General features: G+C 44.9%; 3 protein-coding genes and 1 long non-coding RNA gene across 6 annotated transcripts in view; 2 read left to right on the top strand and 2 right to left on the bottom strand.

The window, feature by feature from the left end:
• Positions 1 to 258: 258 nt before the first annotated feature.
• LOC139050400 (ribokinase-like) lies at positions 259 to 7308 on the bottom strand. Its single transcript, XM_070526707.1, has 9 exons — positions 7157 to 7308; positions 6657 to 6865; positions 6115 to 6247; positions 4758 to 4821; positions 4605 to 4670; positions 3944 to 4108; positions 2777 to 2868; positions 2201 to 2389; positions 259 to 1619 (listed from the first exon to the last, which is right to left on the bottom strand). The coding sequence occupies exons 2-9, from the start codon at positions 6797 to 6799 to the stop codon at positions 1446 to 1448; spliced, it is 1026 nt and encodes a 341-aa protein (XP_070382808.1). The 5' UTR covers positions 6800 to 6865; positions 7157 to 7308; the 3' UTR covers positions 259 to 1445.
• A 51-nt stretch (positions 7309 to 7359) lies between these two features.
• Positions 7360 to 14905, top strand: LOC139050401 (cyclin-dependent kinase 2-interacting protein-like). The gene is made up of 5 exons (XM_070526708.1): positions 7360 to 7498; positions 7612 to 7771; positions 9703 to 9802; positions 11919 to 12045; positions 13449 to 14905. The coding sequence occupies exons 1-5, from the start codon at positions 7450 to 7452 to the stop codon at positions 13643 to 13645; spliced, it is 633 nt and encodes a 210-aa protein (XP_070382809.1). The 5' UTR covers positions 7360 to 7449; the 3' UTR covers positions 13646 to 14905.
• A 328-nt stretch (positions 14906 to 15233) lies between these two features.
• LOC139050402 (uncharacterized) lies at positions 15234 to 18170 on the bottom strand. The gene is made up of 3 exons (XR_011508858.1): positions 17774 to 18170; positions 17549 to 17652; positions 15234 to 15384 (listed from the first exon to the last, which is right to left on the bottom strand). It is a non-coding gene; the product is annotated as an uncharacterized lncRNA (long non-coding RNA).
• A 234-nt stretch (positions 18171 to 18404) lies between these two features.
• LOC139050399 (WD repeat-containing protein 26) overlaps positions 18405 to 21436 on the top strand; it is a 38209-nt gene continuing 35177 nt past the window's right edge. The window contains exons 1-2 of one of the 3 annotated variants that reach the window (XM_070526706.1): positions 18405 to 18764; positions 19121 to 20266. In XM_070526706.1, the coding sequence (XP_070382807.1) occupies positions 20079 to 20266 (188 nt within the window). In that variant the 5' untranslated portion in view covers positions 18405 to 18764; positions 19121 to 20078. The remainder of the gene's footprint in view (positions 18765 to 19120; positions 20267 to 21436) is intronic. The other 2 variants (XM_070526704.1, XM_070526705.1) reach the window with 2 other exon arrangements.

The following is a 21436-nucleotide window of genomic DNA, read 5'->3' as shown; positions in this document are numbered from 1 at the left end:
GCGTGCCAACTTCAAGGCGGGGTCGCCACTCGTGATTTGTTGCTGCATCTTTCCTGGCTTGCCAGGCCTTCTACGATAGTCGCTACTTGGCTATCGCAGACACTTAATTTTTTAATGCGCCTCATCGTTTCTCATTAAAATCGCTTTAAAGGGGCACTGAATGGGAACCTTAAGTCGAGCTAGATTGAAAGATTAAGCTTGTTTAACCCTGTAAAACTTCTAAATTGTAGTTTGCAGAAGTAGGAAGTGATCGAAATCTTATGAACACAGTAAAAATTTATTGCAAACAATACTTAGTCTCAAAAACACTTTACATGCACAAACAATCTACACAGTGAGAGATCGAGAAACATTTCTACAGCAAAATTCGTGGTCAACAACATGTTCCCACAAAAGTGTGTTTCACGTACGGAGAGTATGAGAGTACAGGCAGGAGTGTCTGCTACTGTCTGAGATGTAGAAAAATATGTCTAGTTTTTCTTTACAGTATGGTACTCTGGAAGCAGGGCTCATTGCAATGTGCCTTGTTGCATGAATCGCGTGTCCTCTCTTTATTTCGGGCGCTGGCTACACCTGTGCTGTGTGCAGTTGCCTTGGGCAAATGGAAAGCTACTGGAAACATGATAGCGGTGTTCGGAAAAGGCGATCCCATCACCTCCGTGCACACCTTGCACCCTGGAGGCTAGCAAGCCAACTTGTGCACCCTCGTGAGTGGAGATGCAATTTCAAATAAGGTCGTGCGACTTCATAGAGATGGCAGCACCTCTCAACAATTAGTGGTGCTGAACATGTGTGAAATATAAGATTGCCCCACACCCCAGCCCCCTACATGTACGGCAGAAACCAAGCGGGACAGATTAGCACTGTTGTACATGTATAGCAAAAACCCCTCAATAGGTTGCTAACGTATTTGTCATTTGTAACGAAAACAGAGCTTTTGTAAGCGAGAAAAAAAAAAGCAAAGTGGCGCCACCTGTGTTAGACTAGGGTACCTCTCGCGCGATGTCAGCACAGTCTGATTCACAGAGGGGTGACGTGAAGATTACGTCACTATGACCATATTGGAGTGGGCTGTTCAAATTGAGCAGCAGCAGCAGCACCTCCAGCGGTTATTTTCTGCGCAACGAAGTGATGTATTGACACACAGAAAACAATTTTTTGAAATGAGACAATGATCTGGTAGCAATTTCAAATAAGGTTGAGCGACTTTACAGAGATGGCAACAACTCTCAACAACCAGTAGTGTTGAAAACGTGTGAAATATTAAACATAAGATCGCCCATTAATCTATCGATCTAGCTTTAATCGAGGACTTCTTTGCAGCACATGCAAAGGCGCACTTGAGCTACAAGGCACATACATTTTTCTCTTTCGGCACACTGATTTATATGCACGCATACACAAACTGCCATCCTGCAGGTATCCCGATCGGTAGGTGCAAACTCCTACAGCAGGCTCTCTGGAATGTCGGCACGCTGGGGGTAACTAAGCTGGGTGCCGGGCGACTGGACTGTGATGCTCGCCACGTCGCACGCCTTCTTGATGGTGTCCGCCAGGGGCATGTCACGGTGTCGCACGTAGTGGTACGCAAACGCCCCGTTGAATGCGTCGCCGGCTCCCTGTGCAAGCAGGCAGAAAGAGAGCTGATTAATTGATCAATGATCGATTGATCAACAATCAAATCAATGGGCATAGTGTCCCAAAGCAACACAAAGACTAGGAGACACTGTAGAGGAGGGGGCTACAATTAATTTTGCCAACGTGGAGTTCATTTTTAGCATGCATGCAGACATTATTACATGACTGCCTTTGCATTCTGTTCCCAATGAAATAAGGCTGTATTGCGAATTGAACCTACAACCTTCTGCTCAGCAGCAGCCATAGCTGCAGAGCTGCTTTGGCAAGTCCAAGGTGCAGTCGACCACAAAAGTTGATGGGACAAGGGGTTGATGGGACAAGGGGTTGATGGGACAAGGGAATAATGGAAAAGCTTAATTCCTAAACATCTTGGATGCATAGCTTCGAATTCAAAGTTTTAATCTAAAGCGCCCTTTATTGCGACTCGCATGGCGATTTACTAGAAGCAACATGCCTTAATGAACCAGCAATTCGCACTTGTCGTGGAACCCAACCTTCATGGCCAAGTGTACTTGCACAAACAAAAACAACTTGTCTAAACTCGCATGAGTAATGTACTAACCGTCGTATCCTCAACGTCAACCTTCTCAGCTGGGATGTGAGTGAGCAGGCGGTTGGCGCTGGTGCAAAAGTAGGCGCCCTGGTCACCAAAGGTTATTATCACCGTGTGGCACCCTTTGGCCAGCAGAGCGTCTGCGGCAACCTGACACTCGGCCTTGGTGTGCACCTTCAGGCCGGTGAGTTTGCTGGCCTGGATCGAGATGAGGACTTATCAGTGCTTCACTTTAAGCTGTACCAACAATAGTTCATGGGAGTATCAATGCATTTTGCCACGGATATGGAGGATAATATTGCTCAAGAGTGATGCCACGCACAGGGTTTCTGCTTTACTGCTCAGCTTTAAATCCACCATCAGGACATGCTCTAAAGCGATTAATTAGAAAGATAATTAGTGGGATTTCCTTAACTAACATCACTCAGCAATTTGCCTGACAAGTAGCATCCACCTCCGAGTAACACAGCTTAATGCGACACAACTGCAATATCTACCGCAGGACATCTTTAATAAATGAGTCTCTTTCCATTTTTCCATTAAGAGGAATAACACGACACAGTGCTCGGACAGCATTGCACGCACCTCAGTCTCGTTAACGCAGAGGATGTCAATCAACTTGTAAACGTCGTCCGTCATTGCAGGATCGTACGGAGCAGCGTTTACGAATGTCGTCACTGCAGAGAAAAAAAAAAAAGAAAATAAATTAAAGCTGGGGTTGAATAAATGCGCTGCAAATAACTAAACCAGTTGGCCCTGCCACAGCCAGGTCAGCCGCCGCTACTGGCACGAGAACTGTTGCCCGAGCCCGTTAGCGTTCCTGCCGAGCAGATGTGTGCAAACCACATCGTTATTTGCGTGCACTGGTCCGAGTGCAACGAGCAGCGATGGTTAAATTCATCTAATCCTTTTTTTCTTCTTTTTGACGATGACAAACGCCAACGGTTTTCCTTTGCTCACATCTTGAGCGCCATCGAGATGCGATGCCTGCATCGCCGATGGCGGTGCTCTTCATCATGCCAGCAATGCTAAAGCTTGCCGTCGCTTTAACTGCTTCAGCCTCGGGTGAAACTGCTTCATTCTTTTTTTTTTCTTTTTTTTTGAACTATAACAAAAGCATCATGTAAAGTATGCCTTGTGCACAGTCAACATATCGATTGCAGTGGTTAATGGTGCACCTGTTCTTTTTCCCTGACCTTGCTACATGCTGTGCGTTTAAAGGCTAACTGCAAGCAAATTTTGGAGCAAGTCAAAAAAGTCTAGTTTACCCTAATGTAAATAACGAGGAGCCGCCGTGCAAAATTTGACGTTTGAAACACGAGTCGAAGCGCCCTTGCAAAAATAGCAGCGTTTTTCGTACCAAATCTGGAGGAAAGAAACTGCGCCACCACTGCTTGTCGGAAGTAATGCATGACCTAAAATGTGCGGCACCTCAGCATTTTCTCCGAGATAAGGGGGTGCCCGTGGCATACTGAAAAATCCCGGAGGTGATGTGCCGGCACTTATGTCACAGTGACAACTACCGCACCATCTGCTTAGGTGCTCTTTAAAGGCTGCTAACAAAAAAAAAAAAACACACACACACACACACACACACACACACACACACACATTACCAGCATTCCAGCTTTGCCAAGATCGCTCCAGTGGCACGTATACTATTCATTTATAACAAGTTTAGCCAATGTGGAATTTTGTTAAGGTTTAAGTGCCCGAATGGAATGTCATTAAGCTAGCATGCCCTTGATGTACCATTATACTTCCGAGCAATCTTCAGGGCCTCCATCAATGTCTGTCTGGAGCATTCGAAGAGGGCCACCAGAATCTTTGCGTTCTTGATCACTTGCTCGGCATCTTGCACGTCTTGCGGCAGGAGCAATGCCGCAGCTCCGGGGACGTAGACGATGCAGTTATGACCTGCAATGAAAGTACAATTTAAAAGATATTAATTTCCATTGTCTGCACTCGTCACTTAGAAAAAAGATGTGGGCAGCGCCACAATTCATGGACGTCACGAGAAGCCGGTGAGGAAATTTCTAGCTGCGATTGTCCACTATCATTTCTTCATGTGGTCCGTTTTACCAAGCCTCATATACCATCAAACATAAACAAAAATGGATGTAATGAATTATTGGATTTATCAAAGTAAGTTTTAAACATTTTTTTAAGCATTAATTTAATGAATGAATGAATGAATGATATACATGTACTGAACATCATGTATACACACTAGCACTAGCTATCACGGTACAGTACTTTTATTGTAAAATTGTATGATTGCTTGTTCATGTCATGAATACTGGATTTCTATGGAAAGGACTATGCACTCATTCATTCAAGCAAACACTGCTGAAGCCTCTTAGTGGACTATAAACTGTCAGGAGTTACAAAAAGAAGCTGCTGTCAGTCCCACCTTTCTTTGTTACAATGATGTTGGCCGTGGCATTGTTTGCCCTTGTGTCTGCCGGCCTGACGTGATCTAAAAGACAACAGATCGACATGCAGATGGCATGAACACGCTTTGACAGAAGTAAGTTCTAGATTAGGAGCAGACGACAGCACACACCTGTGTTGACTTTAATATCACGAAGGTACTGCAAGTAGTCCTTTCCAATCTTGTCACTGCCAACCTGAGCAAGATGAAAAAAATGCTGATATATAGGCAGTTACACATTTTGCAACTGGGATCGCTTTACTCTTGAGGCAAGCAGTGTGCAAAAACATCACGAAGGAAAGGAAAGATAGACACAGCTTGTCTTTTCTTTTTGTGTCTATTGTTTTTGTTTTTTGTAAACAGGCAAATGATATGTAATAACATCAAGACATATAAAGCAGTGCATTAACACTGTAGTTGAGAAAGAATTGCAGAAGGGGAGGGAATCAGTTATAACAATATCGCATCTGACACAAATATACCTTCATTAAGCTCAATCTTCTTTATTCATTCGTTACATGCTGATACTGGCAAGAAAATTTTGGATTTGCTTCATTATATCCACTAATTTGTTGATGTTTGACTGTAATGAATGCACAGAATTGATAATTCATGTTCTGTTAAAGTAACAGAATGGGTGCCAAGGCAAAAGAAACACATTACAGGGGGCCGTATGCATCAGTTTGAGTTTAAGAAATATGCATGCTTAGGATCGGTTCGACCTCCACAGATACCTCGAGATTTCTGGGAAAGGCCTTTGTCCAACTCAGACTTCTGCTGCTGCAGACGATGACGATGGAGATCGACAAACCCAGGATCTTGAAGATAATCCTACTCCAATATTCCATTTCATGCGTGCTTCAACTTGATCGGTGCACCCACAATCACCAGGTAGCAAGTGGAAGCTGATGACTGAGAGGGATCACTGCATTATGCTTGCCTGCTGTTAACCATTCCCCTCACTGTTTGATTGACTCAGCCACGTGCAGAACCTGGGGTGCTCACATTTGGAAAAGTGATAACGCTCTGTTTGTTGAAAACAAATTGATTGACTGCATGCAGGTCATCAATGCCACTATTTTTAAGGGCCATTCACGGCATTCCATAGTGCTGGTAAGGCTCAGCAAGGTGTAAGTGAATCAGTCTATTGTGCAGCTTTATTTTGTTGTGCTGTAAAGCAACTTGCCAACATATGACAATTAAAGCATTGCTTTTTGACTAAGCTGCCTTGCCATTTTGGTGGAACAAGGCAGCAGTCTTGAAGCGCTGCGTGATGGATCGAAGAAAAGTGCAAATCAGCGATACGTGATTAGGCTGGATGTGAAAGTAAGGTATAACTCTGGTGTTACACACAATTTTATGATGCCACAGAAGGGACAACGTCGGCTCTTCTACAAAATACAATTTCTTCCATGGTCATTACCTGTATGATAAGCACCAATAAAGCAAAGTTACGTACACGCAAATTTTGAGAAAGGTGCAAACTCACTTTTGCGATCAAGCAGCATGCCAATCCCATGCGAGCAGCCATGACACAGGAATTGGCTCCCTTGCCACCATGACCCATGACAAAGTCATTACCAATCAGCGTCTCCCCAGGTGCTGGGAAACGATCAGCATAGCTGTGAAAGCAAAAACCAAGGATATTTAAATTCACTATGTGAGCACAGAATTACACAGGCGTATTTTCATTAGTTTGAATTAAATGTTGCCATAGATCTTGTCCTTTCATTCAACCATAAACATTTAATTGTTGATTCTCTCTTATTCTCAAATTAATATACTATCCATTATCCCTTATACACCTGCTGGAAGATATATATTTCAGGGGTGTGGCCAAAGGGGGGGGGGCGCACACGCGGGCACGTCCCCCCTTCTCCTCCTCCCCGAAATGCTGGGCCGCAAGCCCACTCTCTCTCCCTTTTCCCTTTCCAGAAAATGTTCCTGGGGGCACTGACCGAGTTATTTTGGTGGCATGCAAGAATCGATATGTAACTCAGGGGGTTAACGTGTCATTTCTGCAGCCGTTACCTGATCAGATCGACCACGCAGGCTCCAAGAAATACAGCTTCGACAGTCTTGGCATCAGTCGGCTTGACCTCGGCGTGCTTCTCCTGTTTGGGGTTGTCGCGCTTGGCATCTCCGTGTTTGCTGGACGGCTTCGGTTCATTCATGTTGCGATCACGACAGGCCTTGTGGTAGTTGCTCGATTCCTAGTGGAGTGCCAGCTACGTGCCCAGCTGCGCGTGGAAGCGCGCATCGACGATTGAGATGATAACGCTTATCTGTTTTTTTTTCTTCCTTTTTTTTCCCCCTGAGATCCTAAGGTGTTCAAACACGACCTTCGCTAGCGAGGCAAGAAGCGTTGAGCAACCGCTTCCAACGTACGAAGCTAACATTCTGCACGGGTTTCAACACTTATTTCGTCTTAAGGCGCCTTCAAGACAGCTGGTTGTGAATTGTTACACAAAATTAACACAACGGAAGCAAGATCGCAAGACGATCTCAAGGATCACTGAGGATTAACGTACCGTATTATTCGTCCTTTAACAAGTAAATATAAGGTACCACCGTCCCAGCAGCAGTTGCCACGCGCCGCAAAATAAAGCAGATTTAATCATAAAAAAAAGTCACGCAAGAGGGTAATTCAGTTGCTTTATAGATGTCTTTACAGGCGTAGACACACTTGCCTAAAAGACTTATTTTTGGTAGTCCACAATGTGCACTACATCGTGGATACCAGCACACCTCCGCGAGTATGCGCAGGCGTCAGCGGTGAGTTTTAGTTTTTCAATTTGAAAACAAATGCCATGTGCGTACTACAATGGACACTCCTACTTCTCCGAAAGCTGTCACATTTTCTCCCGTTTCAGGTGGGGGCGCTTGCGTTTACTTCCTGTCACTGCACATCTCAGGTGCAAATGTTAACGAACCAAGCAAAGACGGGAGTTGTTTCATCGGACGTGTATGCTTGTTTCGCGTACAGATCGCAGCGCTACCAGCTCTGCCAAGGGCAACTTGACCGGTATCGCCCGAAAGATAAAAGACAGCTGCGCTGACATTTACAACTTGTCGCAGAGATGGGACACCCTGCGAGCCAACGGAGCCGTGCTGCTGAATAGGATAGCCGGCGCGAAGCTGAAAAGGCAAGTGTGCGCGAGGACCTTTTCAGCGCACTGCCGGTCACGTGTGAACAAAACGAAGGCGCCCGCCTCTGTTTCACATGGTGCGAATTCGCAGATGCGGCAAATGTACCGTCTGCCCTTCTGTGCATGCTATTTTTGTGTGTTCGGAGGCGCAGCACTTGTGTATAGCTTCCTCTGCACAAGTGCCTCAGCAAAGGATGGTCCAAGAATTTGGCAGATACCAGAAAATTAATAAAAGATGTGCACAAAGTAAAGACTGTTGGGAAAGACGTGTTCAAAGTAAAACATTTACTGGAGTGAATCGAAAAATGCTTTTAAAATAATATATGTAAAAGGTTCTGGTTTCTTTTACGTTGCTTTCATATGCAAATAATTTTTTTTTAAATATGCAGATCCAATGCACATATGTCGGACTATGTGCAAACAAAGCTTTGGTGGGGTGTACAGTTGTGCTTGACTTCATCCTGTGCAACGTCTGATCTCATGCAGTTTTTATGTTTATTCACTACACCGCTCACAAGCTATGCTGAAATGCAAGCACCAGATCAGGCGGCTGGAGAGTGTGAGTCGTATAAGCAGAAATCTCTTTAGGACAAGGGCAATGTATGGTGCTTGTCGAGGGAAGAATGGCAGTGACTCGTGTCCGCGCAGAGAAGTATGACACGTATCTAGCTACATTGAAGGATACTTTACGGGGCGTGTCATAATGGAACAAACCCATTCTGGAGATGAGCCAAGATTAGACATGCTCCTAGCGGCACATACCGAATGGCTAAATCAAAGAAAATCGTGACATTCAAGTAGCTCAGTGACTACACTGCACTATTACACAAAGAGCTCTAGCTGTCTACTTCAGAGATAGTTATGAGCCGACATTATATGTTCAGGTTTTGTGTAAGAATTTAGGTTATTTAATTTACTGGCGCTACCTTGTCTGCGAGCATACCGCGGCTATATAGGCTTGTTTGCTGGTCTTGCATTCAGCGCACATATAATCCACAAACATATCTGCCGAGAAAGTGATATAACTATTGTGGGATAGCTGCTCAAAGCACAGTACAGACAGAACAGTTTCGTGAAGTTCATGTCAGTAGGGTTACTGTTTTACTGGTCATCGCGGCAGTAGGATTTTTACATCCTCTGTATTACATGCTGCAAACTAGCACTGTGCTTCTCGCAGCTGTGATTTCTGCAAATGAGAACTGTGCATTGCCATTCACAGTGGCTGAAATTCTTTCATTTGTGAGAAATTCGGTTTTCTACTGAGCTCTCACAAAATCAAAAATAGCAGCCACCACGAACAGCAGTGCGAAGTTCTCATTTACAGAAATCGCAGCTACGAGAAGCACAGTGCAAGTTTGCAGCATGTGATACAGGCAATGTAAAAAATCCTACTGTCGTGGTTACCAGTAAAACAGCAACCCTACTGACATGAACTTCACGAAAATGTGCTGTGCTTCGAACAGCTATCCCACAACAGTAACCTTCAGCAGTGAAAATCGCTGTTATCTTGGTAATGGTGTGCTTTAGCATTTTAGTGCTGTATGTTCTGCGAGGTACCTGGGTACATTTGTAACTCGCATAGTGGATAGTTGTGAATCACACTATGTATTTTAGATTACTCTCTAAAACACACTGTTTTACAGAGGGCTCTTGGGAATAAAGCAGGCTTTGCTCATTCTTGTAGAAGAGCACTGAGAGATGATTCAAGAGTGTGGGTGTCACGTGGTTCCCGCTGCTGATTTAATTAAATTAGTGACTTGGTTCATCATATCTTACTCTTGCTTTATGCTTATGTATTTTATCAATTGACTGGTCATGATGTTTTAACTGTGGCTTTATGTTCTTTAATGAATATATATATGCCTGTCTAATTGCATGTTAATCTATAGTGTGGTGGCCCTGACTGTTCTCTTATATTTGTCGTACAGCCTGCAGGCTAAAGAGGATGAAGCTTCAGATGAAACAGAAGCCAGTGATGAGAAGCTCTTGGAGCTTTGTTCCTTGCTTCTTGACGTGTGGACTGAGATGGTAAAAGTGGATTCGCTCAGTTACTTTCATAATGTGCAGTCAAACGATTTTGAGTGTAGACTGGCCGACTGGCGAGTGCCTTCTAGCGATGCAAAGCAACAAGAGAGATAAGCTTGAGATCAGCAGGATCCAGCCATTCGATGCTTGCACAATATTGTTAAACTATCGGCCCCTTGCACATAGTGGTAGGCCTGCCATGTATATTCATACCTGTCAGCTTTTACAATTTTATTGTAAAACGATTTGGACTATTGACACCAACAATTTTATCATCTTTTTCAATCGGTGTCTATCTTAGGCCAAAACTTGTTCTGAAAGAACACAAATACACTTGCTGGCCAATTTTTTGTGGAGTCATTATTAAGACAGGTAGATTATTCGGGCCTAACCATGCAGCAGAGATACCAACTTGCTGGGCAAATGGATAACAGAAACCGAGATTTCAGCTGCTACTTCGCAGATATCTCATGAATAATCTTGCAAACATTGCTCTTAGTCTGTGCTTCTGGTCATTCTTGCTATAAATATAGAAATAATTCTTTAATAAACAGTCAATGTCTTGAGTATTGAAACCTTTCCTTGGCATTTTTCACCAACCTTTAGTATTTTGCTGGCTTCGGCTGTAATTTATTTCAGATTCCAAAGTTAGCAAGTACGTGTATTCTTTCTAATATGTACCAGCTGTTTTCTGGAAGGCTTACATTGTTGTTAAACACAGCGTAGCAAATATTGAGAAAAATTTTTCTTTCTTTTTGTGCGTGTGTGTGCGAGTAATCCATTTGGATGAAATGGGAAATGTTGGGAACTGTTGTGTCACCGGCTTCTCTGCAAACAGTAAATCTTTTGGTAACATATCATCTGTGATGGTAGACATTTGGACACCTTTCATAATCACTGGATGGATTACTTGTCTGGTCAAGCCGTCTTCATCTGCAATTGTTCGGGGGTCCCACAGGCAAAAAGCAGTCGTAGACCACTTGAAAATGCCTGCAATGTCACTTGCGAATTAAGAATGGAATGTTAAAAAGTGCGAACTTGGCACAAATGAGAAAGGTGCATATGTACACAAACACAGGTGCTACTTCTAACAATTCATTTTTGCGATCCTATTGCTGCTGTTGGGCAAACCGACTGTTGCCTGAACGATTGGTTGTGAGAGCACTCTTACAAAGTTAAAAACATTGCTGGTGGGTTTCTTGCGATGCATTGTAAGACATGCGGCTGTCGTCCATTTATTGACAGCTGCAGAATTTTTGGCCGAAGCAAGTTTCAGCTTGCAAGAGAGATTATCAAAGCAGAAGAGATCGGAAAGCTGGGTGAAATGTGTGTAAGCATGCCATGCATCGCGCTAACAGCAAAATTGATTTTCTGGGTGGGCCAATGCGGATTACTTAGAACTGATAGATTGCCAAGCCTTTGTGTATTTTTTCAGTTCTTGACACTGAGTCGCCCATGTTGCTCTCGGTTGTATGCAAAGTAGCAACAGAATCGCAAGAATAAATTGTTGGAAGTAGCGCTTGTGTGTGTGTGTGCGTGTATGTGTGCCCTTTTGTCCGTGCCCAGTTTGCACCTTTCAAAGTTCTTATGGATTACCGATGTGCTCAAACTGCCACTCTGGTTTTAATGAACTTTTCCTTTAGACATTTACTCAAGTGGCATTTCACAATCAAGCTTTTAATTCACAAGATTAGGGGGATTGTTGTAGGTGTAACATTGAAAGCAGCGTATATGCAGAGCATACCAATTTACTGGGAATTCTTAGTCCAGACTCTAGGGTACCAGTCTTTAGAAATTCATGCTAGAAATGTGTGGTAAAATGCACTGATGTTCCACTTTATGTTTTGCTAGAGTGCAGTAAAAATAAATGCAGTTTGAAGAACTTTTAACTGGAACTAATATCAAACTACTGACAGACAATAGATTTTTTTTGCAGCTAGGGGTTTCACAGCTGTAAAAGTTGAAAGTTGCAAAAGGGGAGGGGGTGGGGGAGGCTTGCCAATATTGTAAAAGTTTCAATTGCCCTCAGTTATCCTCAAGAAATATTTCTCACGGACAGCTTCAGTGTAACATGATGTGCTTGGATAAAAAAAATAATAAAATGTGTTGCAACTTTCAGGAGCAGCAAGTCACCAAGATGACTGCGATTGTCAACAACTTGTCAGCCGTGGTGGACCTCCACAACACCTCGTCTTCATTGCGCGTCGACGAAGTTCCCTTCACCACGTGGCCAGTCGAACGTTTCTGTAAGCCACCGCTGATGAAAGTAGCACTTGACAGCTTCGTTAACTTGGGTGGCTTAAACTTTTTTTTTGACAGCGTGTGGATCTAATGTGCCTTTTTATTTTGTACTCGTTCATATAAGCAAGCTGCAAACATTTTAACCAGAGGCAGCGCTCTTGTCATCAAGGATATAGCGTGCAGACGTCAGGTGAAGACGACAGGTGCAGATGACAAGTGCAGGTGCATATACCGTCTTTTTTTTAAAAAATAGTTCGAACAGTTTATTTTCAAAATTGTTTCCAGTGGTAGTTCGTCACTGGCGGTCTTGTGTGCTCTGCATTGAATGACTTACTGAAGTCACGTGCCATTATCAGTAACATTGCAGGCAGCGAATCCGATGTAAAAGTGTTTATGACCTTGACTTTGGCTGGAAGCCCCCTCCTTCCAGAGGAAGGGCATGCAGGCTTCCATTTTAAACTTCAGCTGTTTTTGCACCATGCCATGGTTGGGTACGTGATGCACGTACAGTGCTCGTTTGTTTGCAATGTTTAATTCTCATGAGGGGTCCCTTAAAAGAAACCTTTACTTCTGCAGCGCTTCTGTATAAATACATTGGAACGGGCAGAATTGTTGTGCTCAGCGTCCACTGCACCGATTTGACGAGGTTCGTTGCATTTAAAAGGAAGTAACAATGTACCCGCTGGAGGAAGTAATTTTCGAAAATCTACATCCTCTAATTCTCAAAAATCACAAATTTCTGCAATTTTGAAGCAGTTTGCAACAATCGTAACTGGGCAATAAAAAATTATACAATTCTGTAAACTGCCTTTACCGAGAAATCCAATGCAGACGAAATTAATGTAATGCGTATCGCTTCGTAATGTACCACTAATTTGCAAGTTGCAGTTTTTCAAAATCCTCATAAGCATTGCAAGAATTTCATATTCCATGCGAGCCATAAACTTGTATATCACATATTTCCACTCCGATACTTTAACAGGCAGAGTTAACAGAACTGCTATAGTGTCTGTTCTTTGTGCAGAGTTGTGGATTTGTAAACATTGTGCTTCTATGCATTTTTCAAACTTGCCTATTGTTGGCAATTTCCGTTCAAATATTTCTCGGCCTCAGGTCTCCGTTTTGTTTTTATGCTTCTTTTCTCTACTTTCTACAGTTAGTACAACTCAGCTTTTTTTTTTTTTTAATGCTGTGAGCTTTATTCAAATCGGTTCTGCCATTCTCCAGTGATAGCATGGCAGCATTTCACATGTATTTTGATGGGGAAATCGGAGTTGACCCCACAGTAAACTTCAACAAAATTAAATTGTGTGTTTAATACATTTAATCCTCTTATTAATACAGCTTCTCTGAGCAATTCACCAACTTTGATTTGAAAAAATCCTTTTCTTATTTTTTCTTTTTGCAGATGATACAGCCTGTGAGATTGCTGTAGCATTCGCAAAGGAGTTGGGCATTAAAAAATGCATCGTGGAAGAGGTCGCCATGCAGGGTGATGAGAAGACTTTGTCGTTTTACGTGACAGCATGGACTTACCAGGCCTACATAGACGCGGAAATTGAATTGTCCCTTGAAGCACTGGTGCGCGAAGTTGGCCTCAAGTGAACGCACTTCACGTGTGGGTGTTTGTGACCTGTGAGCATGTTTACTTTGTGAAATCACTGTGATGGTAGACTTTTATCAGTGGCGACATTATTTGGAGTATATACTTGCCAATAAATTTCCGTGGCAACAAAGAGAAAACTACAAAGGTGGAGTATTTTCACAATGCCTTACTGTGCCAAATAGTCCGACAGCGCTTTCTCCTTTGGTTTTTCCGAGCAAACACTGAATCAGCGTAGCTTGCGACTTGCAGCCGATTCACATTTGCAAGAATGTGAAAGAGTAAATAAAAACAAAAATTGAAATATAACACTGAGTAGTGCATCTTGCGTGTTATTTTAGTACAAGAAAGGGAAAAATTGCCACCCAACTGAACATATTCTAGAATTGATTGTTGGGCTATTTGGTTTTCCATAACTGAACAAGTAACTTAGTGCAATAAAAACCAATAAAGACAAGTGCTACTCACAATTGTTTAATGGAAGGGAAGAATTGTAAATAGATATTCTCTTATACATACCTAAATGTAGCATGAAAGTACATACTTTGTAGCTTCGTGCTACATTCAGGTGGATGAAAATTTTTTTCCTTCCTGCCCCTTGCGGGATCCCGCAGAACTGATTTGCCATATTTTAATACAACTGCTACAGTAAATAAGATTTATATGTCTTCTATTCTCCATATTGATGATGTCCATATTGATAGTCTGATGAGACTGTGGGATTATTTCATAGAGTGCTGTGATGCTGTCTCTCGAACAGCAGCCACGGTCGGGGAAGTCCGGGAGAGTTGGCAAAGAAAAAGTTTTCCTTTAAAACTGCACTAGCGAGTGCCGGAGCACCCTAAATGGTTTACCATGATACTTGTTTATATGAATCGGTTTCAGTTTCTCTACACCAGAGGCGACTGTGCCACGACTTTTCAGCACACCGGCTCACTTTGTTCCTGTGGTCGCCGTGGCTGCCAGGTGCAGTCGGAAGAAAGAAGCGCCACACTTCTGCTTGCTTTCTATCGCACAAGCGTTTTTTTTTTTTTGTCAGGTCTCCCACAGACTTTCATTTCATGTAACCTACGCCATCCCTCGACATGGCTCAACGCATGACAGCATGCATGTACATAGTTGGCATACACGTACAGTCATCTGTACTACCGTTGCAGATATGCTGTTAGTCACCCGTTTTCTACGGGATTAAGAAACGAAACAACAAATGCTACCTAAGTATCCCCTCTGCAATAAATACATCATTTCTTTAACAAACCAAATCCATTTCCTTGACTCTTGCATTCCAAAGTAAGTAACTTTATTTGGTTCTCGATGTCCCGAAATGTTGACACAAAGTTCAGCATTTCAAAACAACTTCACCATTAAACAAATGATCCTACAAGTGTTTTCAAACTGTTATACTTGCTAAGTGTGATCCCTTCATGTGAAAGAAGTGTGTGGCGTTTCTCAAACTTTGAAGAAATGTGTTGCCACTTATTTAAGGAGGCATAGTTCTTGCCTGTTTATCGGCAGATAGAAAGGGTATGGAGAAGGATACATAAAGAGCTGAAGACATCACAACGGCAGAATCAAAACGACACCAAAGAATACACCACACCGGCTCAAAATTTAATGCATGTTAGTTGAATGTCACTTGAAACTATTTATTGGGCACTGTACAAATGAAGCAAGATATCTGGATGACTTCTGGTTACTTTATACTTTTCACCTTCTTGATTTCCTTGTATATGCTGTACTTCTGGACTGGAAAAAGAATAAGAGAAAAACGGAAAGACTGTTGAGCATGCTTCCCTGGTTAAACACACCTTCGATTGCAGTTTGACACTTGGACAAACATGCCACTGTGCATGGCTAACCCCACAAGGATGCATAATTGCGAATGACGGAAAAAACGCTGGACAACAAGGAAGACCGGACACACAAGTGCATTGCACATTGGAACCGATGCGCACATTTCTCTTTACCGTAATGATGCCGTCTGCAATGGCTGGTATAGTGTTGGTATTGGTTTACTCTGAGAATGTCATAATGATCACCATCAGCCTATTTTTATGTCCACTGCAGAACGAAGGCCCCTCCCAGTCATGTCCGATTACCGTCTTGCGCTAGTTGATTTTTCTGCCATTTTTGATTGTGCTTCCTTTCCCTTGGTACACATTCTGTATCTACAATGGCCCACTTGTTATCTGCCTTACGCATCACGTGGCCTACAGAGTTCCATATTTTTCTTTTAATATCAACTGAGAATGTGCACTTATCATAACCGGAATACTGGAGTGTATCACAGGCAGTCAATTAGTAGTTTTTCAATTTTAAGGAAAGTGCAATAAACGAGATATGAATAAATGAACACTGCATGCAAGAGGTACTGAATGTTAATTTTTACGATAACCTATACAGTGTTGCTTAGCTTGTTCGGATGAACAAAACACAGATCTGGTTTGAACAATTCCACTCCTTTTCAAGCTTCATTATAGGCCAAAATTGTGCCTTGCGTACATTACAATGACTACCTTTATATACAAAGTGGTAGATAACCATGAAATAAAATTGGCCAAAAAGAATAAATTGCATTATACTGGCGCAGTGCACACACATGAAACAAGAAATTAAATATGTGTCAAAATTCTGGTCCATCATCATCAGCCCATTTTATATGTTCACTGCAGGACAAAGGCCTCTCCCAGCAATATCCAAATGCCCCTGTATTGTGCTCATTGACCTCACCTTATGCCTGTAAATTGCCTAATTTCATCACATTACCCAATTCTCTGCCATGCTCAACTGCGCTCTTTTCTTGCGACCCATCTTGTAACTCTACAGACTCTGAAGACTAGTCCTTAAAACGGGCACACAAGGTAAAAATAAGTTTAACTACAGAGCAGCACAGTGTGTGGCCTTATGTGTTTGGTTCTAGCCAAAGGACTCCCATAGGCACATCTGGTTTAGCTGGGACTTTGTTTCGATACACTACACTGCATTTCATAGGTAGCAGACAACGCTACTGCAGCTATGTGAGTAGCATGATCATAGAAGTTTCACTCCACGTATTTCGCTGCGCTGTTGTTCTTGATCTGCGATGCTTTTTAGAAAATGACTACTTCACATACTACAGCTACAACTTGTGGGTGTACGGTTACATCAAATCAGATATTTGCGTGCCTTCATGCTTCCAGCATGCAACATACTAACTTTTGGTCGTGAGCACAAGCGGTGTGCTATGGATGCTGATAGCAGAGATGTGCCACTCAGCTCGTACAATGGTAAGCAGTTTCATATCTGCAATGCTTTCCGTGTAACAACTGTCACATTTTTTTTTAACATACAGTAAGACAGCGTTACATTAAATTATATGATGCATACCTATATCTTACTTTCATTGTGACCCACTATATTTTGACCACAAATGTGAGCAGTTCTCTAGCCTATGTAGTGAGTGTTGCCTGCTGTGTAGACAAGCTTCATGCTCAGCTAATGGATGTAAGTGGCACAAGTACTTAGAGCTGCATTTTGAGGGGGACGGTTCAAGCATATAAAGGAGTGTGTTTTAGGTACTTTTGCATATGTTGAGCTTCTTGCTGCTAGCGTACATATCTGCTGCGTGAAAAGCCGAAACTTGTGCTACAACTGATGCTCCATTTGGGTCCTGCATATGGGCGCCTCTGTACAGCCGTATAGCTCTCATTATATGCATTTCGTTGTATCCGATATTCGTTATATCAACGAGATTCCGCTAAATTACACAAGTTGAGGGGTCACTCGTACGTTGTACGGTCCCAATCCTAAGCGGCACAATCCACACATCAGAAACGAAACGGCCTGCAACGAAAACTTCGCCACAGCGTGTCCTATTGGCGCAAGTGGCTGCACAGGCGTGGCGACATTCAAAGACTGACGCTTACTGTAGGGGTCGAACCTCCAGAGCTCGAGCTTGTCGTCTAAGCGTGCTCGCACCTGGACGAACTTGTGCTTCGAGACTATGCTCTCCAAGAGCACCAGGATGAGCCTACGAAGGAAACAAGCAACAACAGGCGATGCCAGTTTCAGTATTCTCAGTTCTTTCAGGCCCGTGCGCCAGTGATCGCCCAAAATCACAGCGAAAGAGGAGTAAACGAGGTGCTACCCACTTGGACTTAGCCTTGGCCATATTGCTTTAGCACCGACACACCTAAAGCTTCTTGCAATAAGCGAATCCGCAGACGACAGAGCGAAAGTGAGCGCTCAAACCACAGCTCTTTTCGCAGGTAGATCTCGGACCTAACCGCAGAACTATTTCATCTTTCTATGGGCGCCATGTTGGCCATGTGAGTTTGATGAGTTGATTCGGCCTCGTCTACTGTACCAAAAGACAGTGGTTTCGCTTCTATACAGGATCGTGTCCAAACCTTTCTGTGAATTCTAGCGAAATTCTTGGATAATCAAAAAAGCTTTCCGAATTATGTTAATTTGTGCGAGGTACAGGGAGTTCGTATCTCTTGCGTTTAGTCTTGTTTCTAACGCCACCGCACACAAATTAGTTGCGAAACTTTCGGTAACTTGAGCATCAAAATCTTGCCGCGTTATTGCGAAAAATGCTTGTATATAGAGATTGTTGCGTCACCTAGTGGTGTTTAAACAAACTAGCATTGCGGTAAATTGTAACATGATATGTTAATTTGTTTTTCTTCATAGGGAACGCACCCGTCTGCTACTCGCCGTTCGTGCCCGAAAATTGTGAGCGGTAAACGGCTGCAGAGTTTCGCGACTGCAAAGCTCGACAAACTCGGCTGTGTACGAACTTCCGGGCTCCGGCTGCAATTACGGGTCCGTGCTTTGTTTGTGTGCTGGCTGTTGGTGGTGGTGAGATCGCTCGCGCTGTGCTTATTTGTCGTGTATCCTGTGCGCTCTGAAGCGTGCTGTGGTGGACTCGCTCGAAGAGCCAGTGCGGGGGCCCGCAGGACCGCTTCGTGTCTCAGTTGCACCAAGCCGTCGGTTCGCGGGCCTGTCACGAATAGGCGCCGTTAACCTCCCAGGCGAGAGCTATAAAAAAGGGAGCCCGATAGCTGCGGGACGACCGTGAACTGCGAGCAGCCTCCGTCCGCCATGTGTGACTAACGCCAGCACCCTCAGCCAGCCTAGGTAGATCATTTTTTTTCTTCTCTACCTGGCGCCTTAGGGGCTGCACGAGGCGCTAACACGCATTTGCGGGACCCGTTTGATTTTCTCCTGTCCCGAGTCCGAGCGGGAACTTGGATGTATGCCCGTTTAGACCAGTGTTTTCGCTTTGATCGGATCGAGTACGGTGCAGCGGTCGTGAATGTCGAGCGCACATTCAACCTGCTGGGAGAGCTCGTCGGATCGTGCGCATTTGGATCCGCCCTGTCTCTGAGGCGAAGCGGCCTGCGCGCTGGGGAAATACCGTATTAAACCGCTTGGAATCGGCCAGCTGTTATGCTAAGCGAACCATCGTTTTCTTTCTCTCTCACGCTTCGCAGGGATCCGAAGCGGCCGCTGGGTATGGCACTTGGATCTCCGCAGAACAGCAGCAGACCAGCGTGCAACGCGAGTGCCGTGACGTCACCGCCGACGGGCAGCCTCAACCAGCTGACTGCTGTTGTCCTCGTCGTTGACTCGGGCTGCAGCGTACCGTCGTTGTGGCCTGTTGGGCGTCAGTGCTAGCAACGACGACCCTCGCTTCTTGCTCGTCCGGCTGGTGCTCCAGCTCGCTGGGGTCGGGGCTGGGGACGTAAACGTTTCTCCTGCGCCGTGTGCGCCCTGCGTCGTGGTTTCGCATTCGGCACTGCGCTGCCCAGGCACGCCGAGGTCTCAGCGGACGGACCCGTTCGCGAGATCGCGCCGTCGTCCCGAAACTTGCGCGTCTGCTCGAGCGCGCGCGTGTGTGTGTGCATGTGTGTGGTCTCCGTGTGCTGAGCGTTGTCGTGTTCGCACTTGGAAGGGGCTGCCGAGACTGACGCAAATCGGAGTTGAGGGAAGCGTGAAGGCAGCGTAAGAGTCGAGGTTGAAAAAAAAAAAAAAAAGTCCTCAACGAGCCAACGAGAAGCGGTCGAGGCGAGGAGGACGGTAGAGAAAGAGAGAGAGAGTGTGTGTGCTTGGGAAATTTCGACGTGCGCTTTCCCAACGAAGCGCTTTTTTGCTCGCTTGCCTAGCGTTTCCGCGCCCGTCGGGGGGAAGGGGGTCGGAGGACCCGGGGCGTGGGTCGGAGGCGTTGGTGAGCGAAAGCAACGGACGGAGCCAAAAAGGAAAACAAAAACAAACAAAAGACAAGGAGCCTCCTCGCACAAGCAAAGCAACCAAACAACGAAAACACTTTCACCAAAACAAAGGGGCAAGCCCGTTCAGCGAGCATCAAGGCTGGCATCGTGCGCGAAGACGCAGGAGGACGGCGAAGGATCGTCTCCGCCGCGCAAGAAGCAGCGGGTTGCGCCGGCAGTGATGCAAGCGACGAACGGCTGCTACACTCTGCAAAATGGAGACGAGACCAGCGCGTCCTCAACCGTGGCCGAGAAGGCGGCGACCGTCGCCGCCTCGGCCACCGCCGTCAACAAGAACATCATCGGCTCGCGCACCGAGCAGGACATCATCCGCCTCATCGGCCAGCACCTCCGGGGGCTCGGGCTCAAGTGAGTTCTCTCGATCTCCCGCTTCTGCCTGTGGCCACCCAGCGCGCGCGCCAGTCTTGTTCTTTTCGGAAGGGTGTCGAACCCGAGACCTTCTTTTCTGCCCCGGAAGTGCCCGTGGTCCTAGCTCGGCCAGTGTACTAAACTGTTCCGGTATTTGCCCCGAGCCGTCAGTCTGTGGTGGATGTGCCAAGGCGCGACTATTTCATGCTCTAGGTCATGACAAGATAATGTTGCCCCTCATGTGAAGTTGTAGATATTTTTTGATTGCTGTAGAAAGAAGTTCATTGTTGGCTGTGCGTAGTAGGCGTCGGTCAGCTGTTGCATTGGTGTGGGGCTGTAGTGTACTTCTGTTCCTATTCCGCAGCGTTGATGCTTTAAGCGCGTCGCAACCGTTCTAACAGCAGTTGCGACATAAAGAAACACTGTTTCTACCGTGGAACATGTGTCGAATATAACCTCTTCGAAAGAGGTGTATGCTATTTACGCGATCAACCGAGAAAGAACACCTGCTGCCTTGCATTGTGCGTCGGTAACATCGTCTGCATTGATCCAAAATCGCACAGTCACGCGCCAGTCCTACGCAAGGTCTAGTGGGTTCGCGCGCCGTCGCACCACGGAGAACGACTTGGGACATGTGTAGTACTACATGCATTAGCAATGCAAAGTTACGTCGCGTGAGTTCTCGGCGATATCGTAACTTATACGCCGTTAAACGCGACAGCGCGCTGCTTCGTCAGCTGCGCGCCAGACGTTTGTTTCGCGAGAATCGCTTGCAGACAGCTGCTGTTGTGTGTGCTGTGGTGATACGATGTTGTTTTTTCTCCCGACTTGTGAAATAGCGCGACGATGACGCGTACTGTTTCCGTACGAGTCGCCGTCACATTGCGATCATGCGTTGCTGTATAATCGCCAGTGCGGTTACCGTGCGAACGGAGGCGTTTGCCATTCGCGCTGGTGGATCGTCTGTTGCAGACGGACGCGTTGTTATGCAAACGATGCAAACCTTATCGTCCGAGCATCGACTTTGCGTTACATTAGTTTTTCGCGTAGTAGCTGAATTTGGCGTTTTATTAGCCTTTTTTTTTTCTTTTTCGTTATGAACTTGAGGTCGGCAGTGGTTGAGGGTTGGCCCATAGAGAAAGGAATTCCTTTCTCTATGGTTGGCCAATG

Source organism: Dermacentor albipictus, chromosome 10, assembly GCF_038994185.2.
Source record: "Dermacentor albipictus isolate Rhodes 1998 colony chromosome 10, USDA_Dalb.pri_finalv2, whole genome shotgun sequence".
NCBI lineage: Eukaryota > Metazoa > Arthropoda > Arachnida > Ixodida > Ixodidae > Dermacentor > Dermacentor albipictus.
This window is presented reverse-complemented; position numbering and strand designations above follow the sequence as displayed.

What these genes read in the sequence shown, in the direction of transcription:
- LOC139050400 (XM_070526707.1), bottom strand. Translation starts at nt 6,799, where the DNA reads ATGAATGAACCGAAGCCGTCCAGCAAACACGGAGATGCCAAGCGCGAC. An exon ending in TGATATTAAAGTCAACACAG is followed by an intron (nt 4,671 to 4,757) that starts GTGTGTGCTGTC and finishes GTTGTCTTTTAG; the next exon opens with ATCACGTCAGGCCGGCAGAC. An exon ending in TTGACGTTGAGGATACGACG is followed by an intron (nt 1,620 to 2,200) that starts GTTAGTACATTA and finishes CTGCTTGCACAG; the next exon opens with GGAGCCGGCGACGCATTCAA.
- LOC139050401 (XM_070526708.1), top strand. Translation starts at nt 7,450, where the DNA reads ATGGACACTCCTACTTCTCCGAAAGCTGTCACATTTTCTCCCGTTTCA. An exon ending in CACATTTTCTCCCGTTTCAG is followed by an intron (nt 7,499 to 7,611) that starts GTGGGGGCGCTT and finishes TTTCGCGTACAG; the next exon opens with ATCGCAGCGCTACCAGCTCT. An exon ending in TTGACGTGTGGACTGAGATG is followed by an intron (nt 9,803 to 11,918) that starts GTAAAAGTGGAT and finishes TGCAACTTTCAG; the next exon opens with GAGCAGCAAGTCACCAAGAT.